General features: G+C 44.0%; 1 protein-coding gene across 3 annotated transcripts; it reads right to left on the reverse strand.

Moving 5' to 3' along the window:
• Positions 1 to 961: 961 nt before the first annotated feature.
• Positions 962 to 20,448, reverse strand: LOC8033752 (DDB1- and CUL4-associated factor 6). Of its 3 annotated transcripts, none has more exons than XM_029995771.4 (19): positions 20,004 to 20,448; positions 19,703 to 19,764; positions 19,050 to 19,142; positions 18,859 to 18,936; positions 18,049 to 18,267; positions 15,453 to 15,588; positions 13,744 to 13,904; positions 12,900 to 12,959; positions 11,435 to 11,525; positions 10,186 to 10,422; positions 8,810 to 9,131; positions 7,325 to 7,656; positions 6,851 to 6,947; positions 6,320 to 6,397; positions 5,771 to 5,927; positions 3,540 to 3,696; positions 2,685 to 2,773; positions 2,477 to 2,585; positions 962 to 1,395 (listed from the first exon to the last, which is right to left on the reverse strand). In XM_029995771.4, the coding sequence occupies exons 1-19, from the start codon at positions 20,089 to 20,091 to the stop codon at positions 1,322 to 1,324; spliced, it is 2,640 nt and encodes an 879-aa protein (XP_029851631.3). In that variant the 5' UTR covers positions 20,092 to 20,448; the 3' UTR covers positions 962 to 1,321. The 3 variants fall into 3 exon arrangements, with proteins under 3 accessions (XP_029851631.3, XP_029851632.3, XP_029851630.3); XM_029995772.4 differs by having other exon boundaries at positions 7,325 to 7,611; positions 11,435 to 11,534; XM_029995770.4 differs by having other exon boundaries at positions 11,435 to 11,534; positions 20,004 to 20,447.
• Between the last annotated feature and the right edge of the window lie 633 nt (positions 20,449 to 21,081).

Here is a 21,081-nt window from a genome sequence, read left to right on the forward strand (position 1 = left end):
TACACATTGTACGCGGTAAACTATCTGATAAAGAGCGCCGTCAACGTGGGCGTCGTCTGGCATCTGGAAACTCGGGAGTATCGCTAAACGTTTTTGATGCTGAAACGTTCTATGTAAGCAACAAAATTTTTTTGTGCTCCACATATGGACGTAAAGTAACATAAAGTGCACTGTATGGGTTCAAACTTGTAAACATTAGGGATTTCAATCTGGCAACTTAAGACTCCAATTAGTCAATAAAGGTGCACAAGTTAGAATCGCTAAAGCCCATGTATACAGAAAAGTAGTGCGATTTTCGTTCCTTTGTGCCATTTTTCCCTGTTTCGGTCTCTGTCCCTTGGCTGCATGCCACCATTTTTGAGGGAAGGTGTCAGTGAGGAGGAAGCTTTTAACACTAAATCATACTTTTTTCGTGTGCAGGGGTTCCAGAAATATCAGCAGAGATTCCCGCATGACTGAATTATAGATACAAGACTATCGGGAAAGAAAACTTTCTTTCCATTCTTGAAACTTAGTTCCTACTTTTGTACTTTCTAACAACACAATTTAAATGATTACAGAAAAGTCAGGCTTAACCTTCTCACAGTATGGGGGTTTACAGGTCCCATCAATCAATTTCTAGAGGTGGTGCACTGTGATTTGTTAGGGCTTCACTTCAATAGGACTTCATAGTGAAAACTCTCGTTGAGGGCCAGCTTATCTGATTGAAAACGTGTTTTGCACAATAAGGAGCCTCATCTAAGGGTGCTGTGTCCAGAGATGATGGGCCAGTTTATCTGAACAAAGTCCGAAACAAACTGTTTTCCCCTGTTCAGTGGTTTGCTAAGGTCCCTTTGTTGTCAAGGTTGTTGACTAATAACAGTCAAACTTTCTCATTGACAAAGTAAAAAATGAGCAAGCCTTTCGAGCGCTAGCACTCTTCCATAACGGAGGTCAAGACAAGAATGCAGTCGTAAAGCGGTCACAGCAGTAACAGTGTTTTATTCCCAACTCAAAACATTGGCCGCCTGTGCGTCCGATACTCGAAAAAACCTATTCCACGCACTCAACGCAACAGTGACCAAAGGAGGTCAGATATAATAAATATAGTAGTAAAAAGCAAGAAAAAAAAAAAATCAACATTAAGAAGTCCATAGTCTTTCTCGGCGCTTGCAGCATGGACCGCAGTTGCGCAAGCCGGCACATACTTTGCTAAACGTCGTCGTAAAATGTTTGAATGGCAGACTAGCTGAGCGAAGGATCTCTACTGGCCAAAATGAGGTACAAATTTAGGGATCTGTGGTTATGCAAAACAAAGGAAACGCCGAGGAGGCATGTTTCCTCAGTGATTACTGCTGTCGGAGTCGTCAGTCCGAGCTTCGCGCACCAGTCTGCGCCATCCCTGGACTCCTGAACCTGAAATGTGTTGCCAGTCGGGAAATCTGTTGCCAGCCGGGAAATTCGACATGCAGCGTTTCACCTGGCATTACACAGCCGTCTTGACTATGCAAGTTTTCATCTTTAATGGACCACATGAAAGTACTTGGGGAGTCTGTTGCTCGGTCAGCATTATAATATATAAGCATTATAATATCCCTGGGGGATTAACATCTTTGGGGAGAGAGGGAATTCCACTATTTTATGTGTGGTCTGGGTAGCATACTTTCAGCTGTGTTTGGGAACCTGTATATGTGTTTGCCCCCTTTTTCCAAGTGTTCTTTAGTGTCACTATTTTGAGAAACCTGTAACCCAGCCGTCATTTTCAGAAATCTGAAAATGACGGCTGGGTTACAGGTTTCCTTGTTAATGATCACTAAATTTTCTATTGAATATTGTCATACTGAATATGACAGCGAAATGCTGAATGAACATGCTTTTTAATGGATTTTTATATTTTGGGTGTTTTAAGATCGGGGCTTTTTATTTGTACTTGCCAGAAGTTTTGACCATGTATTGGACAGCAATGTTTGTTCATATGTAATATAAAATCACAATTTATACTTGGCACACATTGGCAAAATCGTGTTGCTTTAAACTCTGAAAATCTGAATCTCAACCATATGCTTGCAAAACCACCACAAATAGTTTACATCATGAAGGGTTTTCAAAACATTATTGCATTAAGATAACTTAGTTTGGTGCTAAATGTAAATCTAATGCCAAATTGTGGGAATGCTCGGAAACTTCTCCAGTCCAACTGACAAAAGAAAACCTTTGGAACTCCTTTCAAGGGAACATTCTCTCGAATTTATTTTTCATTCCTGGCTTCTTGGGCACATTTATGTTGCCCAAAATCTTATGAAAAGCCATTCTTCCGAGCCATCAACAGTGCGAGTCAACTTTACAGAACATTGGCTCTCTTATTTTGGCTACAATGCAAGTCTTACGCTATTGCTTAATGCTAAGAAAGAATAAATGGCATACTAGCAGAGTGCTACTTTGGCTATGCACAAGTCTTACGTTATTGCTTAATGTTAAGAAAGAATAGAGGGCATACCAGCTGAGCGCAAGTGATTCAACGATGCCAGCATGCGAATCATGAACGAGGCCGGCACAGTGATGGTGTCCTTGGTCTCTTCAAGCATCACCTCATTGCGTTTGATCATCTGAGAAGAGCAAAAAGTGACCATCCAAGAGTTCTCAGACTTGCATACAATGCAATCTCAATACCAGCTGCATTGTCTTAGAAACTCCACTAAGCATACCTCAGCAGCCTTTTCAGCATCGAAGAAGGGCTCTTCTTTGAGCGGAGCCCAGATCTTGATATCATAGTCTATACCACTGGATGCCAACACTGGAAAAAACAAAATATTTTTAACAATGAGTGGCACAGAACCATTGTCCACGGTTCAATTAGCACGACAGATCATTGGACATATCCAACGGTTTGGATGCTACTTAAAGGGAGGTGTCTAATTGCTTGGTTTTTCTGGTAATCGCACTACAGGAAAGACAAGTGCAAGAAAGCCTTAGAATGGCAACTCTCCTTTAATCACATTGCACTGTTTGCACCGAAAAAGAGAGCTTTTCTTGCAAAATGTTCATCCCAAAGCTTCTTTAGCATTCACTTAATTTTCCCAACAGTCAATGTAACAAACTTAACAAGGTGCAATGAAGCACTTATGCGTTTGGGACTCAGAAGAATAGGGAACTCTTTTTTCAGGAAACTCTAATGTAGCAAACACTTGAAAATAAAAAAAGGTTTGATTAGAGTCTAGTTAGATGTCCAAGTCCAAGTGCTCGGCACAAAGAGCTTATGTAAAACCCCTTTGCTACCAGAGGCGGATCCAGGAAGGGGGGGGGGGGGGGGGCGACGGGGGCGGCCGCCTCCCCCCCCCCCTCCCCCACCTCGGAGATCAATTTGACATGGGTGGACCGCCGGTGCGCACGAAAGAATGGGAGAATAGTATCCTTACAAATTTTCTGCCCCACCCCCAAAAAACAGAGTTCTGGATCCGCCCCTGTTCGCTACAAGTTGTTTTTCCAAGTTCTAGTGTTTGTCAAACAATAGCATGAAGGTCTAACATGCATGCAAAAAAATCCTCCCCTACCACACTTACCTGGGTCAAAGGGATGAGGCTGCAGGCAGTTCACAACATGATGATCTGCCTCCATGATCATGACCAGCTCGCAGGTCTCCTTGTCCCAGATGAAGATGTGACCACAATCCGAGCCGCTCATCACAAAGTCGTTGCCCCAGAATGTCGCCTCTTTTATCTTTGGCAGCACATGGGAAGGGAGACACAACATTTCTTCACGTTAGCCAGTGTCACCTACACTTTTCTGAATGACCGAGTGTCCCTTTTTGTGGCCCCTGCACTGGCACAAAGAGGAACAACCTTGGAGGGAGCTTCCAGAACACACAAGCTGCATGCAGTACACCGTTTTCCTGATTTCCAGTTTGAGTTTCTTTCGTATGAAGCTGCGTGGGCGTGGAACGAGCGAGCGCGAACATTCCTTCGAGCAAGGAAGCCTCTTTGCATCTTTGAGTTTCGGTGACCGAGATTAAGCTCCCAAAACATTGCTTTTGTGCCCATTGTGGTTAATCTTTCACCCCCGAATTGGTACAAGTAAGCTTCTCCCCTCCCCTTCCTAATGGTGCCCTTTGTTTCCTCGATTTTCCTAGAAAGGAATCCTCGAACCAAGTCTCCGACAGGGGGCAGCAGTTCTTCAAAAGGTGGTGGATCATGCCATTGGTTACCAAGTGCCGTTAAATAAATACTGTATGGTTGCCCCAAGAGTGTGCAAGGGCATTGGCAGAATGTGGTTTTAAATTACACGTGCTAAGAACAAGCAACAGCAGGGATGAGCAACTGCTAGGTATGTGCGAATTGTGGATTTTGAGTTCGAAGTAAATTGGAAATGAATAGTGGTTTTAACCGGATATTTTCTAATCGAATATCGAAGAGTTTCTCTAAGCCTTTCACTACAGTACCATGCTTGGACGACGACCCAGCTGAACTCGTGAAGGTTATTCCCGAGCTTCCACTTGTCCATTTCTAAGCTAATTTTAACCTAACTATATTTAAGGACTGTGGCCTCGGGAAGACCAATGCCTACATAAGGATGACAAGTAAGCGACACATTTGATATAGCATTAAACCTACGGAGATGCCCGGCAGTACCTCATCACGGAGATGCCCGGCAGTACCTCATCTAGAGGTACTGCCGGGCATCTCCGTAGGTTTAATGCTATATCAAATGTGTCGCTTACTTGTCATCCTTATGTAGGCATAAGGATGACAAATCTTTTTGTTAAAATTGAGCAGTCCTGCGTTAATTTACAATACAGTCAAAGCAACAGCTGCGACATGTCACAACGAAATCGTTGGGCATTGGCGTTGCATTCACGCACCAGAGACATCTGCGGTAACCATTTTGCTCGAGCCTTTGTTTCTTTTTTTGTTCTGGAGCACGTGAAAACATGTCCTCCGGCATGAGATCTTGACAGTGCTACAACAACCATTTGCTAGCGGCTATTCTTTTTTCCAAAGAGCATGTGCAATGGGCATTGGGTACTACAAAAACTTTAGCATAGAGCGGGTAGTTAACGCTGTGGCATGGCTCGGTGGTAATGCCTCTGCTTCTCATACAGAAGATCTGGGTTCAATTCCCATGGGCAGCAGGCAATCTTTTTCAAGGATTTGGCAACATTGACAACGGACGCCCTACAAAGCCAACTACAACATCAACAGTGACAGCAACTACTACTACTACAACATCAACAAAGAACATCATTTCCTGTGGTGGGAAAAGCCCGTAACAGCTATCGCTGTAAAAAAGACAATCGTGAATGATGAACACAGGTTGTCAGGACATCTCTCCCTAACATATACTCTTGCATAATAGCCACATCCTAGTTTTGAAAACGTTACTGTAATGTAGATACGTATGTATCAACATTTACAAAGTTTCCGTTTATTTCTAAATACACCAGGCGTGTGCGTGCACTATCCCATTTTGAAAGTGTGCTTTCCTCCTTGGCATGCAACTGCAATATTTGTAATTTTTTCAGTGTTCATCGTGACGGGTTACCCTGTTACGCACGCTTCTTACCAAGCACCGGTGCACCGTGGAGAAGCAAAACCCACGAAAATGAGCTCCGCGGGTGTTGTCTCTCCGCAAAGTTTCTCCGTAAAAAACGCGCTCAACGGGGCTAACCCACTGTGATCATCATTTAGAAAAATATGAATACTGCAGTTCATTTGGAAGCAAATACCTAATAGCGTATTGTATGAAATTACGATTTGAAAATTTGAACATTCGCAGAACCCTAGAAACTGTGGCTTACCATTGTCCTCGAGTTACGGTGACCGGTGTATCTTCTGCGGGCACTGGGCCCTAGCACGAGCCTTGGGCACGAGAGCTCTTCCACCTGATCCTTTTCGAGTTGCGCGTCCTCAGCCATGGCTCGCAGGACGCTCTCGGAGGCAGACATCACCGTCTCTCTGCAGAGACAACGCGAGCCAATTATTTTTAGGAATTATGCTGAAAAAGATTTGTAGACATATTAGCTTCCATGTCCTCATGTTGCTTTCCTTTATCTTAGTAATCTACGCTTTCCTTTCTTGCAGGAAGGAAAGCGTGGATTGCATCCATAAAAAAAGAAGGGTATGATTTGATTTGACATATGCAACATCTTTCCACTCATTCTTTGACATTCCTTCTCTTTGCAATGATTAAATGGGGAGGAATAAATTGTTGCCCAGACTATACTACACACTTCTGAAGACGTCGGAAAGCAATTTGAGATTACAGTAGTCATCGCCTGCGACGTTAAAGGAAAAAGTATTTAGTAACAGTCAATGTCTAACCGCAAGGCGACATCTGTAAGACTTACTCGGATCTTGACAGTGTTCTTCCAAACCGAGAGGCCTCCCGTGACAGAGGTGGTGACTGAGACCGGGCGTGTGATTGTCTGTGGTCATGAAAAGAAGATGTAGCCTTAGAAATGCTACCACAGTGGACCCTTTCACTACTCTGAAGAGATGGCCACTCCCAAAAGACAGTCCTTGTGCACATGACTTTGTGCGATAAGGTCATGTACACAAGCACGAGTGCAAGCTGGCATTCGAGGTCTTTGGTGGAATGTGAGCGACGCAAAGCACATCCTTGAGCAAGTCAGGCCTGCATGACTTGTTCAAGGATGTGGAAAGGTTGAGGGTCAAAAGTAGGTTGAGAAAAGGCTGAGGTTGATGACCAAAAGGTTGAGGATAATTGGAAAGGTTGAGGTTTAAAAGTAAATCTTTTGCAATGGTTGCTTTCTACTACACTTACATCTAGTATAACCGGAAAGCACTGGAGACAATTTATGCAAAACATATGGGCAAAACGCAACATTTACAACCAGGTTGAAGTGACGTCAGCTTACCTTCTCCAAGGAAAACTTCCGTCCTCAGTCAAATTTGTGCTTTCGTCCTCGCTTGTGTTCTCTGCACTGAGACTCCTGAAGGCCCTGGAGGAAGAATCTGCCACGAGGTGGCACTTTTAATTGGCGTGCAAGCTTCGCAAGAGACAACATTTCGTGCACATATAGTATTAGATGTCAATGAAAATGTGCAAGGGCCCAATCCAGACATGTATGGAAGCTTTTGTTGACTGCTCTTGTCCCACTATATTTGTAGAGCCAATTAAGCTTTGACACCACAATGTGACTTGCACTTTAACATTCGCACCTTACTAGCATTACTCTTATCTACCATCTAACGTTTGAGACATAAAAAAATTGCGTCATCCATTTCACTCCAAGCAGAGCGAGTCTTTGGAAGCATGCTGAGCACGGTACTATCACCTCAGGTTTTTAAAACGGAAAGGAGCTGCCACGACCTCTAGGGCAACCACTTACCTGCTAGAGGGCGGTCGTTTTTGGGCGGCAGCAACGCATCGTCCGATGACGGCTCCCCTTGTCCGTTTTCATGGGCAGGTGATATGTTCTCTGCTGCCGATTGGAAGCACTCGTTCTCCGATATGCTTTCCACCGAGTCGTGAAAGGCGACATTCTCGTCTTCGTCGTCGTCTTCATCATTGTTGTCGTTGCCGTCGTCCTCCGGACGATCCGGCGGACGAGGACCTTGAACATCCGGCGTCGTGTGCGACGCACTGTTTTCTGTTGCGTTGATTCCGCTGTTGCTGCTGCGTCCGCCATAGTGCAGTCGAACCATGAGTTCCGTGCAGTGCCTGAGGGTGTCATGCTTTGCGTTAGCGGGGGCACCAATGCCATGAGGCAGCGAAGCGTGTCTGTGCCGTTATGCTGTGAGCAGAACAAAGCAGTGCTTGTTTTGTTCGCATTTCGATGCAGGCAGTTGGGCTCGTGCAGGTCAAATTGTGTTCATGCAGGTTGCAAGGTCTATGTGAGATGGATTTAAGAAATGGCAAACTATTGAAGAACTAACCGGTTCGACTGGTGGCATGCACCTGGGAGAATCACTGTGATGTTGGCCATTCTGGGTTATCATTACTCTTTCTATGATAAACTTGGGTGGGTCTCAGTCGTCCCGCCACTTGTCGGCACTTGTTCTGATGTTTTAGCAAACTTTCCCACATTTTCCTCTCGTTCTAACAACCTCTAGTTAGCACTTTGCTTTGAAAGTGGTTTAATTTTTATGTTTTCGGGCCAGCAGGTAAACTTTAATTACTAAGAATAAGCATTGCATGTAAAAGTATAAATGGCAAGATTTGAGCTTCCTAAAATGCATTTTATGGTAAAAAAAAAAGAATACAGCAGATTTGTATTTACATTTTGGCAGCATGGAACATAGCAAGGTTTGTGGTACTCTTCCACCTCACTGAAATTGTGGTATTACACTCTGACAAATGAGCACAAAAAAAGACACTGTATCTAGAGTTTGGGCAAGGCAATAGCAAGCAGAGAATCAATACAGACGAGGCCTTGAAACACCTGAAGAAACACTGGGAACATTTCAATTAGTATATTTTAAAGCAACAGGCCACTTGTCTAAGTGCAAAGCTTCAGTTTATGCTCCCATGCTCGTACGTTTCAGCTGGATAGCCAGAAGACATTTCTTTCCATCACAGATCCATCAAAGAGTGCATTAACATTAAATACAAAGGAAAATTCCCAATGAGCAAATCATCTGGGTTCCAAAGACCCTTTCCCTAATGTCTCTCCAGATGTCGACAGGCCTTTTCCATGCTCGAATTAAGCTCGACGAGAATAGTCGTGTAACGATGGTTCACCGTAACCATGTCCTGAAGCATGCAGCAAAAGTGGTGCAGGGAATTAGAAACCGGTGGCTTCTTGGTCAGCTTTGCACAAACCGAAAGCACAAAAGCGCGACATTCCACTGCATGGAAGTAGAGACAGACTTGCCTGTTGCACACGAGACAAGAGGAGTCTTCTGCTTGCTGCCGACTGCTTGACTCATGTGAAGCCGCCGAGTTGGACGTGCCTGCCTGGGACAGATCAAGGACAGCAGCGGCAGTGGATGAGGAGCTGGAAGCTGCAGCAGCCAGATCTGAAGTGGCGGCATTCTCGCCATCTGCGTCAGGTATTGCTGCAACCGCTTCCGTTGTTGTTGTTGCTGTTGTTGTTGTTGTAGTTGTAGTTGTTGTTGCTGCCGTTGTTGCCGCCGTCGCCGCCGCCGCCGCGGCTGCTCTGCTGGCCATCTTTTGTCGGATTCGCTGTTTGATGGCTACACATAGGAAGAGTTACCACCCTCATTTTTTAGACAGAAATGAAAGCACTCAGCGCATTAACCCTTCGATGGTCAAGATTTTTTTTCTAAAAGAGGTTTTCCAGTTGTTGAATTCATTTTCGAAGGAACAGTATAAAGAAGGGCTCAATGCGGAGGTTTTTTTTTTCTTAATTATCCAGCGGCAGCACATACGGTGCTTGCAAGCTGTTCAGGTTCTTCCATTTGGTTTTATTTTGTCACGTCTGCTTCTGCGACATTTCTGCAGCTTCAGACTCCGAATTGGACGTACAAAACAAAGCTCCTCCACTGAATGGTAGGCTTTCATTCTCTAAATTCAATTTTGAAAAGTTTTGAAAGTTTGAACCGGAAGAGCTGGTGCTCCAATTACTGCCGTAGCAGCCGACAAGCGAAGCGACCATCTCGCGAGGATCATGAGCACAAAGCGTCTAATTTCAAAACTATAAATATCCCCAGCAATGTAACATTTACGGTTCCCCAACCCCATCCCCGCATTACAATCTCGTGGCATACCTTCCTGTGCTGCCTCACTTCCGAGTCTTCCTGCAACTGTCAATTAATAAACGCTAACCAAGCTGATGTTTCGAAAAGGAAACAAGGAGGATGCTGCTGTTTCCCTCACACCAGACACAATAGACCTCTTAAAAAAAAATACCAAAAATTCCGCGCTAAGTGCACAGCAAATTACGGGAACGCTCTGTATACTCGTCTTTGTCCCCTCAGCATCTACAATGTGACACTGAAAAGAGAAAGAAAGAGCGAGAGAAGGGTAGCGTAGCTGTTGCCTGTCCTCACCTGCTCGCCTGCACATCCTCCATTGCTTCCAAGGTCACCTGCTTCAGTTCGATTCAAACTGAATGCTTCAGCGTTCAGTTTGATGCCGTGAATTCTGCGAGGATGCCTCAGTCGTCTGCCACAGCCCGTTCTATACACTCAGTTCCCAGCATTCAGTTTGATGTCGCGGAAGTCTATTCTGCTCGCGCTGGTCGGGAGGACTTCTCTATAACTATGAGCCAGCACAACGGAAACCCACCTCTAGCCAACCTCAGGCTGCGGGAGTGGCGTGCAACGGTGGCCTCGGCGTCTTCGTCGGTGGAGCTCTCCCCCGCACTCTGCACGGGCGAGGGGGAGGAGGAAGAGGAGAGGGAGGGGGCTGCCCTGCCGCGGGACGAGGACGCCGTGGTGCTCGAGTTGAACATGCGCGTCAGGACGTCCGACATGCGCTGCATCAGGCTGGCGTGTAGGGAGCGCGGCTGCTGCTCGCCCAGGGCTGCATGGAAACGGTACGATGTAGTCTCTGTGAAATGGACCCCTTCTGAGAGTAAGAGCCCTCCAGAGGCAGTCTCAAAAGCTCCAATATTTCTGCACTAATGCCGGTGATCGGAGAACACGTTCAGCTAGATCAAGCACCCTCGATTTTGTCGATCAAAGGCAACATACAAGCATCTAAACATTAGAATTCATTCCCCGCTTTCTGCTCTACGCTCTCGAAGACGTTTGCTTTTCCTAGTGTGAAGAAGCTGTGCAATGCTGCCTTTAGTGTGCCGGGTTTGGCTCTGCACAGGGTGGGTAGACTGACTTTTGAAAAGTGTTGAGATTCTCACGCATGTCCACAGAATGTTTTGTGTGAGGGAGGTGAGGGTGGAATCAACGAAATATGTTTAGAGAGCACGATCGGGACAAATGGCTCGGTAAAGGCGGGCAAAAAAAAAACGAGACAAGTCAAAGCTGTACTCACAACCAAAGTTCAAGAGATGAAAAGGGCATGAAGAGAGCATGCCCTTTTCAAACAATCAGGTCGAAAACACACGCATAAACCGACTCGTCAACCAAGAACCACGTCAACACCGAGATAAGAACCCTACGCAATGCAATTTATTCTTAGCCGCAGGAACGCGACCTCCTTTTCAGATAGAGCCACAGGTTGGTGAATCCTTTAATGTGCATTTTCAGCCTGGTTAGCTTACTTGCTTTATTTGTGCCCCTTTATCTATTAAACTTCAGTTGCAAGTACAGCTTTGTCCTTTCTTTTTCTGTGTTCACTGAGCTGTTTGTCCCCATCACGTACAACATTTACCAACAGGCCCGATTTCCTAATATTTATCATTGATTTGCAGCAAAAAAACTTGCTATTCACAACCTTTAGTTATACGTCAACCCATAACTTTTAGAATGAATGAAAAAGAAAAAAATGAAAAAGGTTGGTCTACATTCAAATAAATACATAGATGGCTCACACAGTTTGCTGCACTACAGAAATGATGTGGGCTGTCTTAACGCACCTCTCATCTCGCACTCGGGCCTCGCATTGGGTCCAGTGTCCGACCAGTCTCCTCGCACCCTCAGTCGTTTCATTGACAGGCGAGCTTCTTTCTGTTTGGACTGAAACATCCGTGGAATCATCGCCTTGCAACCGTGAAGCAAAGTACCCTGCAACGACTACCAACTCAATCCCCCGTGCACACGTGCAAAGAGTAACAAATATTGTAGTCTGCAAGCTCGACTGATTTGCCGTCGTACTTCAAAAGATAATTCCTCCCGATCCAATGTAGGGTGCCAATGTCTCTGCTTAGTTCTCCACTGTCGAGGAAACATTAAAGCGGAACCCTCCTGGTTAGGATATGTACATAGAAATTGGTTTGCAAAATTTCTGAGCGTTCGTTTCATAGCTCGGAAGATAAGAAAATAAACAAGATGTGTTCTTTGCCTTCCAAATAGCATTCGTCGCGTGGTCTACAGCAGCTGATGTGTGTGCCTTCCGAGAGTTCATAACAGGAGTAGGGGAAATACTGAGAAACTGCCTTCATCTCGGCAATCGGTTACTGCCCAAGTTGAGCAGTATTGGATAATCAAAGTGGCAACCCGGCACCATTAATTTTGGGCAGGCCCCTGTGCATCATACTATTATAGTTTAGTGCAAATATAAACAGATAATGTCACTCATAATGCAAATGTATCGAAGATACATAATGAGAAACTTTGGAACCACGAACAGAAAGGACAAGGACGACACCGTCCCTTGTCCCTTTATGAGCTGATGCACATTATGGATGTGCACCAGCTGCGTTTTTACTCTAATTCCAGTATCAAAGATGCTGTATTGCCCCAACATGTTACTAACATTGTTTTCTTCTGGTTCAATGTACAATAGAAATATATAACAGAGTAATTTCCAATTCATACTGCCGTTGCTCTTAAATTTCTAGGTCACTCCTGAAATTCATCTGCTATAAACAGTACAAATTTATAAAAATACAATTAGTTTAAGGAGTGGATGAGCAAGAATCTTTGTATAAATAAAATAACCCCCTTGCGTTGAAATAAGCTTAAAAATGTTAGCTGCATATATATTTATTTTGGAGAAATATTAGAGCTAATTTAGTAGTTTAACACTTATTTCACACAATACGCTACCGTTGAAGAGCTATGTTGCATGTAGGCAACTGAAAATTTTTACCTTCAGTGATAACAAACAATTTGGGGGTGAAGCATTTCAACATTTTCAATGTTTTATCACATCAATATTTGTAATTACTAAATTTAATTCCAACGATGATTATTTCCATGTTACAACAAACTGAATTCCAGCAGCGCGATAAAATTAAAAGGTTCTACAGCTGAATACAAAAGGAAACAGCGTTAAAGTTTCATTAAACTTTCCTCTCACCTTCTAATCAAGACCATTTGCTGTGGTCATAATCAAGCTTGAACTTTTGAAATTCCTATAAAGCATAAAATGAGGAGCACCTCTGTGGTATTTGATGATTTTCCATCTGCTCCATAGACTTTAGGTTCTTGTCTACACCCCTGCATGAACAAGGCACAGAAAAGGGAACTTGAGTTGATCGAAGCACTAACAGACTGCACATAATTTGTGATTGCTGCGGTATCTGCTACATTAATAAGAAAATTACGGAAAACCTTGTAAGGCTTGTGCCTGTCATCAGAAACCCCCAGTAAGACTATAAAAACGACAAGTTCGAGCTTTATGCATGTACAGCTGTATATGCATGAAGCAGTTAGCCCAAACATACAATTGCCTATTTTTCCCTTTTTTTTTTACATGCCTAAAAAAGCTGCCATTAGAACTGCTATATCTAAGTATAGTCTAAGCTCATTACAACAGACCTGGTTACAACAGACATTTGGACATAACATACCGATTTGTGAAGTTCGGTTGGTTTTCCTCTACATACCATTGACTCAACTTCATATCTGCATACAACATACTCCTTTTACAACAGACCGAAATCTTGGTCAAAATCAAGGTCTGTTATAACGAGCTTAGACTGTATTGAAATGAAATAGTGTAAGAGGATGTTTTCTATGAGTGAAAGGCAGCAAAATGCTAATGTCATGTTTAGGCTAACTGTGCTTTTAGGGTACTGATTTGACTGGTAGCTTTTCTTGCTTCATAATTTTTTAAAGGACATTTTGAAGGAAAAGAGAATGAAGGAACATGAGTCATACAGAAATTTCCAACAATCGTTCCCTCGTTGGAATAGTGAGAGACAGTGCAAAATCACCAGTAATCAAAGATATAATACTTCATAAATGCCAGAGAGTGCAGAATCACAACAATCTTTCTTACCTCTGCGTCAAACAGATAGACGTAATCTGAAGAGTAGCTGACTAGCATCTCACGACCGTTGGGGCTGTACGTGAGAGACGTGATCCTGTGGCTCCGCCCCTCGAATTCGGGAATGACGAGCCTCGATATCATGGCATCCGAGCTGTTGCTCATGTAGTTCCCTGAAGAGAAAAATCGCATTCACACAGCATCATTGCATTTTAGGGTCCAAGTAATTGTGCAAAAATATGCTTTAAAGTTCTAGGAGTCCAACTGTTAGGGCTTGAGGTCCTAACGTAAATATTTTATGCCAACACTACATTCTTGCCTTCCAAAGTGTTTGTTAAGAATTATAAAACTACACCACAAGAACTGAAAATAAACACGCCAACACTTGTCTAAAAAAATTAGTAATTAACTATGATTAAAGGGAAGCTACGGAGCTTCTTGAAAAAAATGAGTTAGAAGTGAATTCTAGTGTATTTTTACCTCGTGAACCCGAATACCCAAACCATTTGCTGCGCAAGTATTGTTAAACGCGAGAAAACGCGAAAGAAAGTCGCTGTATGTGACGTCACCGACGGATCTTTTGGCTGCCCAAGGCTAGGGAGGCGGGGCTTCAGCCCTATTTTGAAACTGTTCTTATGGCTCTCCGGCGCGTCGTGTTGAAATATAGTTGTGATATCTGTTAATCTAAAGGCCAAATGAACGCAATTCAAGCGTTTTTTCTCAAATGCAGAAGTGCCCCATCTTCCCTTTAAAACTTGAGAGTTTATTAGTATACTATGGTGCTGCAAGTACAGTCGCCGACCGATTTTTCGGACGCCGATAATTCAGACTTGTTTGATGTTTCAGATCTAAAGGAGGAACCGTGACCTACCCGATAGATATAGTGCATATTCACGACCGATGTTTCGGGCAGCTTGAAATCCGAAAGTCTGACTTTTCTGACAAAATCGTTGCGAGCGATCAGTGGAAAACATCACAGAGAAGCCGCCATTTTAGGTTCTATGTTGGCTGCACATGGATTGGCTTGGTTTGGCGGCACTAGTTGAGTACTACTAACTTAGTACTAAGCCCTGCCACTAAATGACGCTACGCTATGGCTTTTTTTTTTTCTTCTCTAACTGCGCGTCATTATCATCATCATTGTTACCATTTTGCTTTGTTCATTCGACATTCTGCGGTCATGGACTTGCACCTCTCATCTCGTCTCGGTGAATCATGTTTTCGGACTATGCTGGCTCGGATGTCACGGCCCCATCTGTTCTTCCGCCGCCACGAAGTGATGCTAAGAAGCGCGGAAAGTACTCTACCATAATGCTTGAAAAGAAGGCAGCGATTCTCAAGCTAATAGAAAGGGGCCGAACGCTTTATGTCTGTGCGCCTTGATTCAGGCGTAACCTGAAGCAAGGCACTATTGACGGCTTCTTTTAGCCCGCTTAGAGAGTTTTTTCATCTGCTGATGTTTTAGACTGCTTTATTATTCGGACGTTTTTTTTGGTCCCTGCAAAGTCCGAAAAGTCGGTTGGCGACTGTATAGATCAAATGACTGAACGTAACTTATTCTTGCCAACCAAGTGATTTTTTTATATATGTGTGCATGTCCTACAATGGGCAACTAAGATTGCCGAAACAAATCCTGAGCTGGTGCATACCTCTGAACAGTGCAGAGCATCGATGCATATGAGAATTCGGTACAACAGCTGTCAAGAGAGGCATTGGTTCACCTGTTGTGCGTGTTCCCAGCATGCGCCTGTCGAACACCCTGACTGCAGAGTCGGAGCACCCAACAGCCAAGTGGAAGGGTGTCAGGGGATTCACCGCGATGGACGTGATGGCACGATGACAGTTGATCAGCACATCCTGGCCAGATCAAAGCAGAAACATGCGACATCTACAGACCGTTCCAATAATCGCCTTCTGCATGCCATCATTTTTTGTCTACTGGGCTGTCGAAGGCGTTCTGAGCACGCGCAGTAGCAGTCTCTGCGGAATATTTGATGCTGCGCATGCGTTCACAGCCCAGCGACTCTACAATTTTGGCACAGGTTATAAGCACTGGAAAGGTGTACAGAGGGGGCTTATGTATGCTCTCCAACACATGGTGCACATATTGTCCTTGGATGCGTTCTCGCTAATTATTAGGTATAGCACATTCGCCGTAAAACAATGAGCATTTTTATTTCTAATCTACATTAATGACTTGCATAATCTTCTTCAGTGTGCTCATTCGTCGACAATTGTGCAATTTGCAAATCTATTCATTCACATAAGGATCAGGTAACTTTTCAGAATGAAACTCACTGATGCCCAAAATGACAAATGGCTTTGAATTTCAATAAATATAAATCACTCTCATTCTCACGCCGTTCACTTGTTGCATAATTTTCGTGTCACCTTGCTAGTGATGCCTTGTTCATCATACAAATACTTGGAAATCCATTTTACCTCTGATCTATCATAGACTATTCGCAAAACCTCTGTCATTGCTAATGGTAACCATACTTTCGGATTTTTTTTGCTGTAACCTCAGACTAGCGACACTCTCAGTAAAACAACTACTAGCCTACAATACATTGGTAAGATACAAACTAGACTATGCTTCCCCAGTATGGCCGTTCAAAATGGATAACTTTGTTTCATTTATTCTGACTACTCTCCATATACAGTGCAACCCACTTACAACGATACCACATATAACAATGTACCGCTTATAGCGATCAGTTTCTAGAGTTTCTAGACTCGAAATTATCAATTTATAGTCCAGATACAACGATAATTGGCTATAACGATTGAAACTTCATGTTTTCTCATTACCGTTATAACTGGGTTGCAGTGTAGTAGCATTTCAGTATTATGCCGGTCAGCTAAGCTGGACACACTTTCTCTTTGCTGGAGAGTGTTCCACCTCTCTCTTCTTCATCATATCTTTTATCACAACGAACATCTCAAAGAACCTTTGCTATTACCTGCTCACCAAATTTTCTCTCGCTTCAACCATTCTTGCAAACTACAAGAAATTTCATCGTCCAGAGTCGCCTATCAAATGTCTACATTACCATTGGCCAGAAAAGACTGGAACACACTACCTGACCACATTGTTTCTATAAATACCACTAACATATTTGCAGCTGCCACTACCCTTTTCCTCTCTAACCCCCCTATATCTATCTCAGTGTTTTAGCACTTGTTCAAGTTGTGTTGATTGTCATTTCGTACAGTATAAGTATATGCTACCCCTTGTCTAATAAATACCCTTTTGGCTCTTTAAGAAAAATAAATGATGATGATGATGAAAGACGTGATCGTTTGGCCAATTGCGCATCGACCACAGCAACGCTTTTGGTTGCACATGCCATCAATATAGGGTGACCAGACGTCCCGTTTTGGCCGGGACAGTCCCGTTTTTGAGGTCCGTTTCGGCCGTCCCGTCTTTTTGTCTCAATAAAGAATGATGTCCCGTTTTCGCAGGAGTGTATAATTTCGAAATTTGCACAAAGCGAGTTGAAGCAAGCGGAAACTATGCCAACTTGTTACAAGTATATTTAACAAAAAAAGAAAAAAAAAAGGCGTAGGTACTTTAAGATATTTACCCAGTAAAATTGAGAGAACTGTTCTTGCCCACAAACACGTCTTTTTGTATTAACTCGTCAATAGAAATATCTTCTTCTTTTTTTTTTTTTAGTTACTGAATACAGCACGCATGTAATACGTTAACGCTTTGAAATAGCAGTTCTTGCATTAAATTTTTTCTCTAAATCTCAATCTTTAGTATGCCCCACTCCCCTCCCCCCCCCCTCCTCCTCCTCCTCCTCCTCCTCCTCCTCCTCCTCCTCCCCCCCCCCCCCCCCCCCCCCCTTCCGGGGTGGGCAGTCCAGTTTTCTGCCTTGAGGAATATGGTCACCCTACATCAATAGCAATATAGACATTCCCAACAACCACTGTCTTAATATCTCTGCTGATTTTCGGGGTTGAGTAAAAGTTGATGCTCAAAAAGCAGGCTGCTCCCCTACGTCAGAAATGTGAACACAAAGCGCCAATAGTACAGTGGAATCTCATTAATTTGAACCAGAGGGGGACCAGAACTTTGTTCGATTAACGCAAAGTTGGAATTACCGGGAGTTTCCTTTTAAAAACACATAGGACGGTACCTCCATGTTAGTAGTTTGAATTAGGGATTTTGAGTTGACGAGATTCCACTGTACCATGTACGAAATAACAGAAGCTCTATACTTCATGTATGATAATAATACATCAATAATAATAATATATCATAATTATAATTGTTTCTTATCTGTGCCAGCTTTCAGCGTGGCTTCGCACCTCGGAGCACTCCTCGGTGGAACAGCTGGTCTTGGTGCGCAGGTCGAACCACCGCACTGTGCCGTCCTCGCCGCACGACAGGAAGCTGTGGGGGTCGTTGGGGACCGTCGCAATCTCGTACGCAGTGCCGAAGTGGCAGCTGAACAGGTTGCGCAGGCTCGTCTCGGGGCGCTCCACATCCGAAAACAAGATGGCTCCATCGCCGGAGCAGGATACCAGCTGAGTGAGAGCAACAGGCCTGGTTATTCTATGATGCCAGCAATCAGCCATCATGCCATGTTTACAGTCGACTGACAGTACTGAAATGGCCCGGTTTGCCCACAGTATGGTACAAAAATGAGAAGCTCCCGCACAGAATTGGAACTCGCATACCGCCAAAGAACTATCCAAGTCACATTGCTTACATACACATGCCAACATGTTGTTAACAAACAAGCCCGCGTTTGCCCACACCGGGTGTGGGCACCGACCAGATTTGCACGAAACGAAACGTCTGTGCAGGCAGAGTACCGACAGCAGCGCCACTGCAGCGACCCGACGTCATAAAGTTGAGTTTCGGTATACCGGAAACATGACCAGTAAAACATACATGCTTGTTCTTTTTCAGCAGTCTACAGCTACAACGCACCTCATTTTCATATAGGTCAGATAAGGCGTTGGCGTCAGATAGTATAGAAAAATAAGGAAACCCTTTTGAAGGTAAACCTGCAAACCTTGCTCCAGGAATGATGCTGGTTCGCTTAGCTAGACTTTCTCTAGGGGAGAATGATCAACTGATTTTCTATATCTTTTTTGCAGCTAAATACTCACCAGTCTATCTCCGGAGCTTGGCAGGAACTTGGCACTGAAGATATTGGCTGTGTGGCCCGTTCTAATGAAGGCCAGTATCTATAGAGATGCAAAAGGGAAAATCATTGTCAAGCAAAACAAATCTGCCTTTGAACAAGCTTGACCTTTACCGCAGTCCCATCTATTCTAATAACAATGCTGTGTAAGCTTACCGTATGCGTGTGCGCATTTGTGATGCATAGGTGCTGATCGTCCGAGCCTGACAAGATGTAGGTGCCAGCTTCGTTCCAGCATATTGTGTTCACCTGGAAGGTATACGACCCTTAAAATGTGTATCAGTCAATCAAATTTTTATATGTATGTGGTTTGCACTTATAAACTTACTAGGCAATTTCAATATTAACTAGGCACCATATGAAGCTAGTAGAACTAACTGTTCACTGATTTTATCTTAGAAACAAGAATTTCCAAACACTGCTAATCTGTGGAAAAAAAAAAAAAAAAATCTCAAAGATGTGCAGATGTTTGGTCGTTCGGACCACCAATGAGTTCACAAACGGCTGAAGAGTGTGCGCTTTCAGATGGCAGGAAGGAGATTGGTCACTAAATTAACAAAACATTGGGCCTGTTGTAACACTAATATTCCAGATCAGACATTATGCAATTGATAACTTTTCAATAAATATCCCGACACTGACTTCTGGAACAATAAATGGCATCCACAGAACTAGCATTTAAAAAACAGGAGTCCAGTCAAGTTGCTGTGAAGCAACGTTCAATCTCCGTCACAAAAACTGGGAGGTAAAAAAAAAATTACCAATGCATAGGTCATTTCAATCAGCTGTTCAAATGCGCATCAACTTACGCAACCGTTGTGCACCGGTAGTTTCACTTCCAGTCGTAGTTTCTGCACGAACGATCGGCTCCCTGAAAACGTCAAAAAAGATCGGAAGAGCTTCGCAATATGTGTGTCCACAGCAGTAACTCCTACAACATCCGAGGATGACAAACGGGGCAGTGTGAATGGAGCTCGTTTATTTTTAGAACGCATAAATCCGCCGACGCGCACATGCATATGCTGCGCTTCCTGGCTCCAGAACCAAGGGCATCAAGGTTTACATTGAACATACCGAGTCCATTATACTTTTTTAAAAAAAGCGGCTCACCTTTGGCAGCATCGAAGAGTTCGTACGGTGTTGAATATCCGTAGGGAGACCCTTCAATCTTCCAAAATAGGCCTTTTTTACGGTGCATCCTTGACTGCGTCACTGTCACTGCTACCTGAACTGGGAAGCGGACATTTGCCGTGAAGGCAAGCGCTACATTAACGATAAATTCGGGGCTAGGACGTCTAGAAAACAACGCATCCCGTTCGCGATTCACTATGTTGCGATCGTAGGACGACAGTAGCCTATGCTGGTAGCGGGAACGGTGGCGCTGATCGGGAAATCAATCTCGGGATAGAACTTGCATTTTGGTCGCGTGGGTATTTTTAATCGTTCAGACCCAAAAGTTGTGATACTCAAGTTACATCTGACGTTGATCAAATCACGTCGTATTAGAATTGATCACTGGACAAATGTCAATTTCGATTTCGGTTTCGTGTGTCGGGTTTGTTGTCCGTCGGGTGCTGCCATCTTTCCCCTATTTTCAGAACCTCCCGCGAGGAAGCTAGGCAAGCCGACCAACTTCCGGCTACGCCCACGCGACCTTGAGCCATATGCTTGAGCCTGTTTGAGCCCTTGAACAAAATGCCTTGAGCTATCTGAGCAGCCAGCTGGAGGGCTGAGCCGGCTAACCTGAGCGACGGGACAACCTTGAGGCGGAAACGCCCATTGAGCAGGACGAGATTATTATATAAGGGCAAGGGCATAGAGGTCTCGTCCTATTTCTGTGGGTACGTCCACTGCGGGACATTGTAACTTTGTATCTTGTCGTCTCCCACGGAAGAGACCTTGTGCTAGACCGAAAAAATATCTATTTACTCGTGTGTTACCCTGAACTATTCCGTTCGTATTTTAACACAAGTTTGAACTGCCGTTCACATCAGTGGCCGCGTTCAAGGCCGCGATTACGCGATACACAACATGGGCGCGGCCATGTTGCACAACGTTGGTCACTTTGGCATCAAAGAGGGCTCTAAAGTGGGCAAATTAAATCGACCTCGGTAATTTCAAAATTTACGCTCCTGAATTAAAAATTGCGTGCATTAAACTTTTATTATATTTTCTTTCACTCGTAAAC

The sequence above is a fragment of the Ixodes scapularis genome, unplaced genomic scaffold, assembly GCF_016920785.2.
Source record: "Ixodes scapularis isolate PalLabHiFi unplaced genomic scaffold, ASM1692078v2 PGA_scaffold2__306_contigs__length_199485367, whole genome shotgun sequence".
NCBI classification, from domain to species: domain Eukaryota; kingdom Metazoa; phylum Arthropoda; class Arachnida; order Ixodida; family Ixodidae; genus Ixodes; species Ixodes scapularis.

Coding starts and splice junctions, on each gene's coding strand:
- LOC8033752 (XM_029995770.4), bottom strand. CDS start 20,091: ATGCACCGTAAAAAAGGCCTATTTTGGAAGATTGAAGGGTCTCCCTAC. Junction 13,905..15,452: donor GCTGGGAACACGCACAACAG/GTGAACCAATGC, acceptor TTTTCTCTTCAG/GGAACTACATGAGCAACAGC. Junction 1,396..2,476: donor GAATCACTTGCGCTCAGCTG/GTATGCCCTCTA, acceptor AACACATTTCAG/GTTCAGGAGTCCAGGGATGG.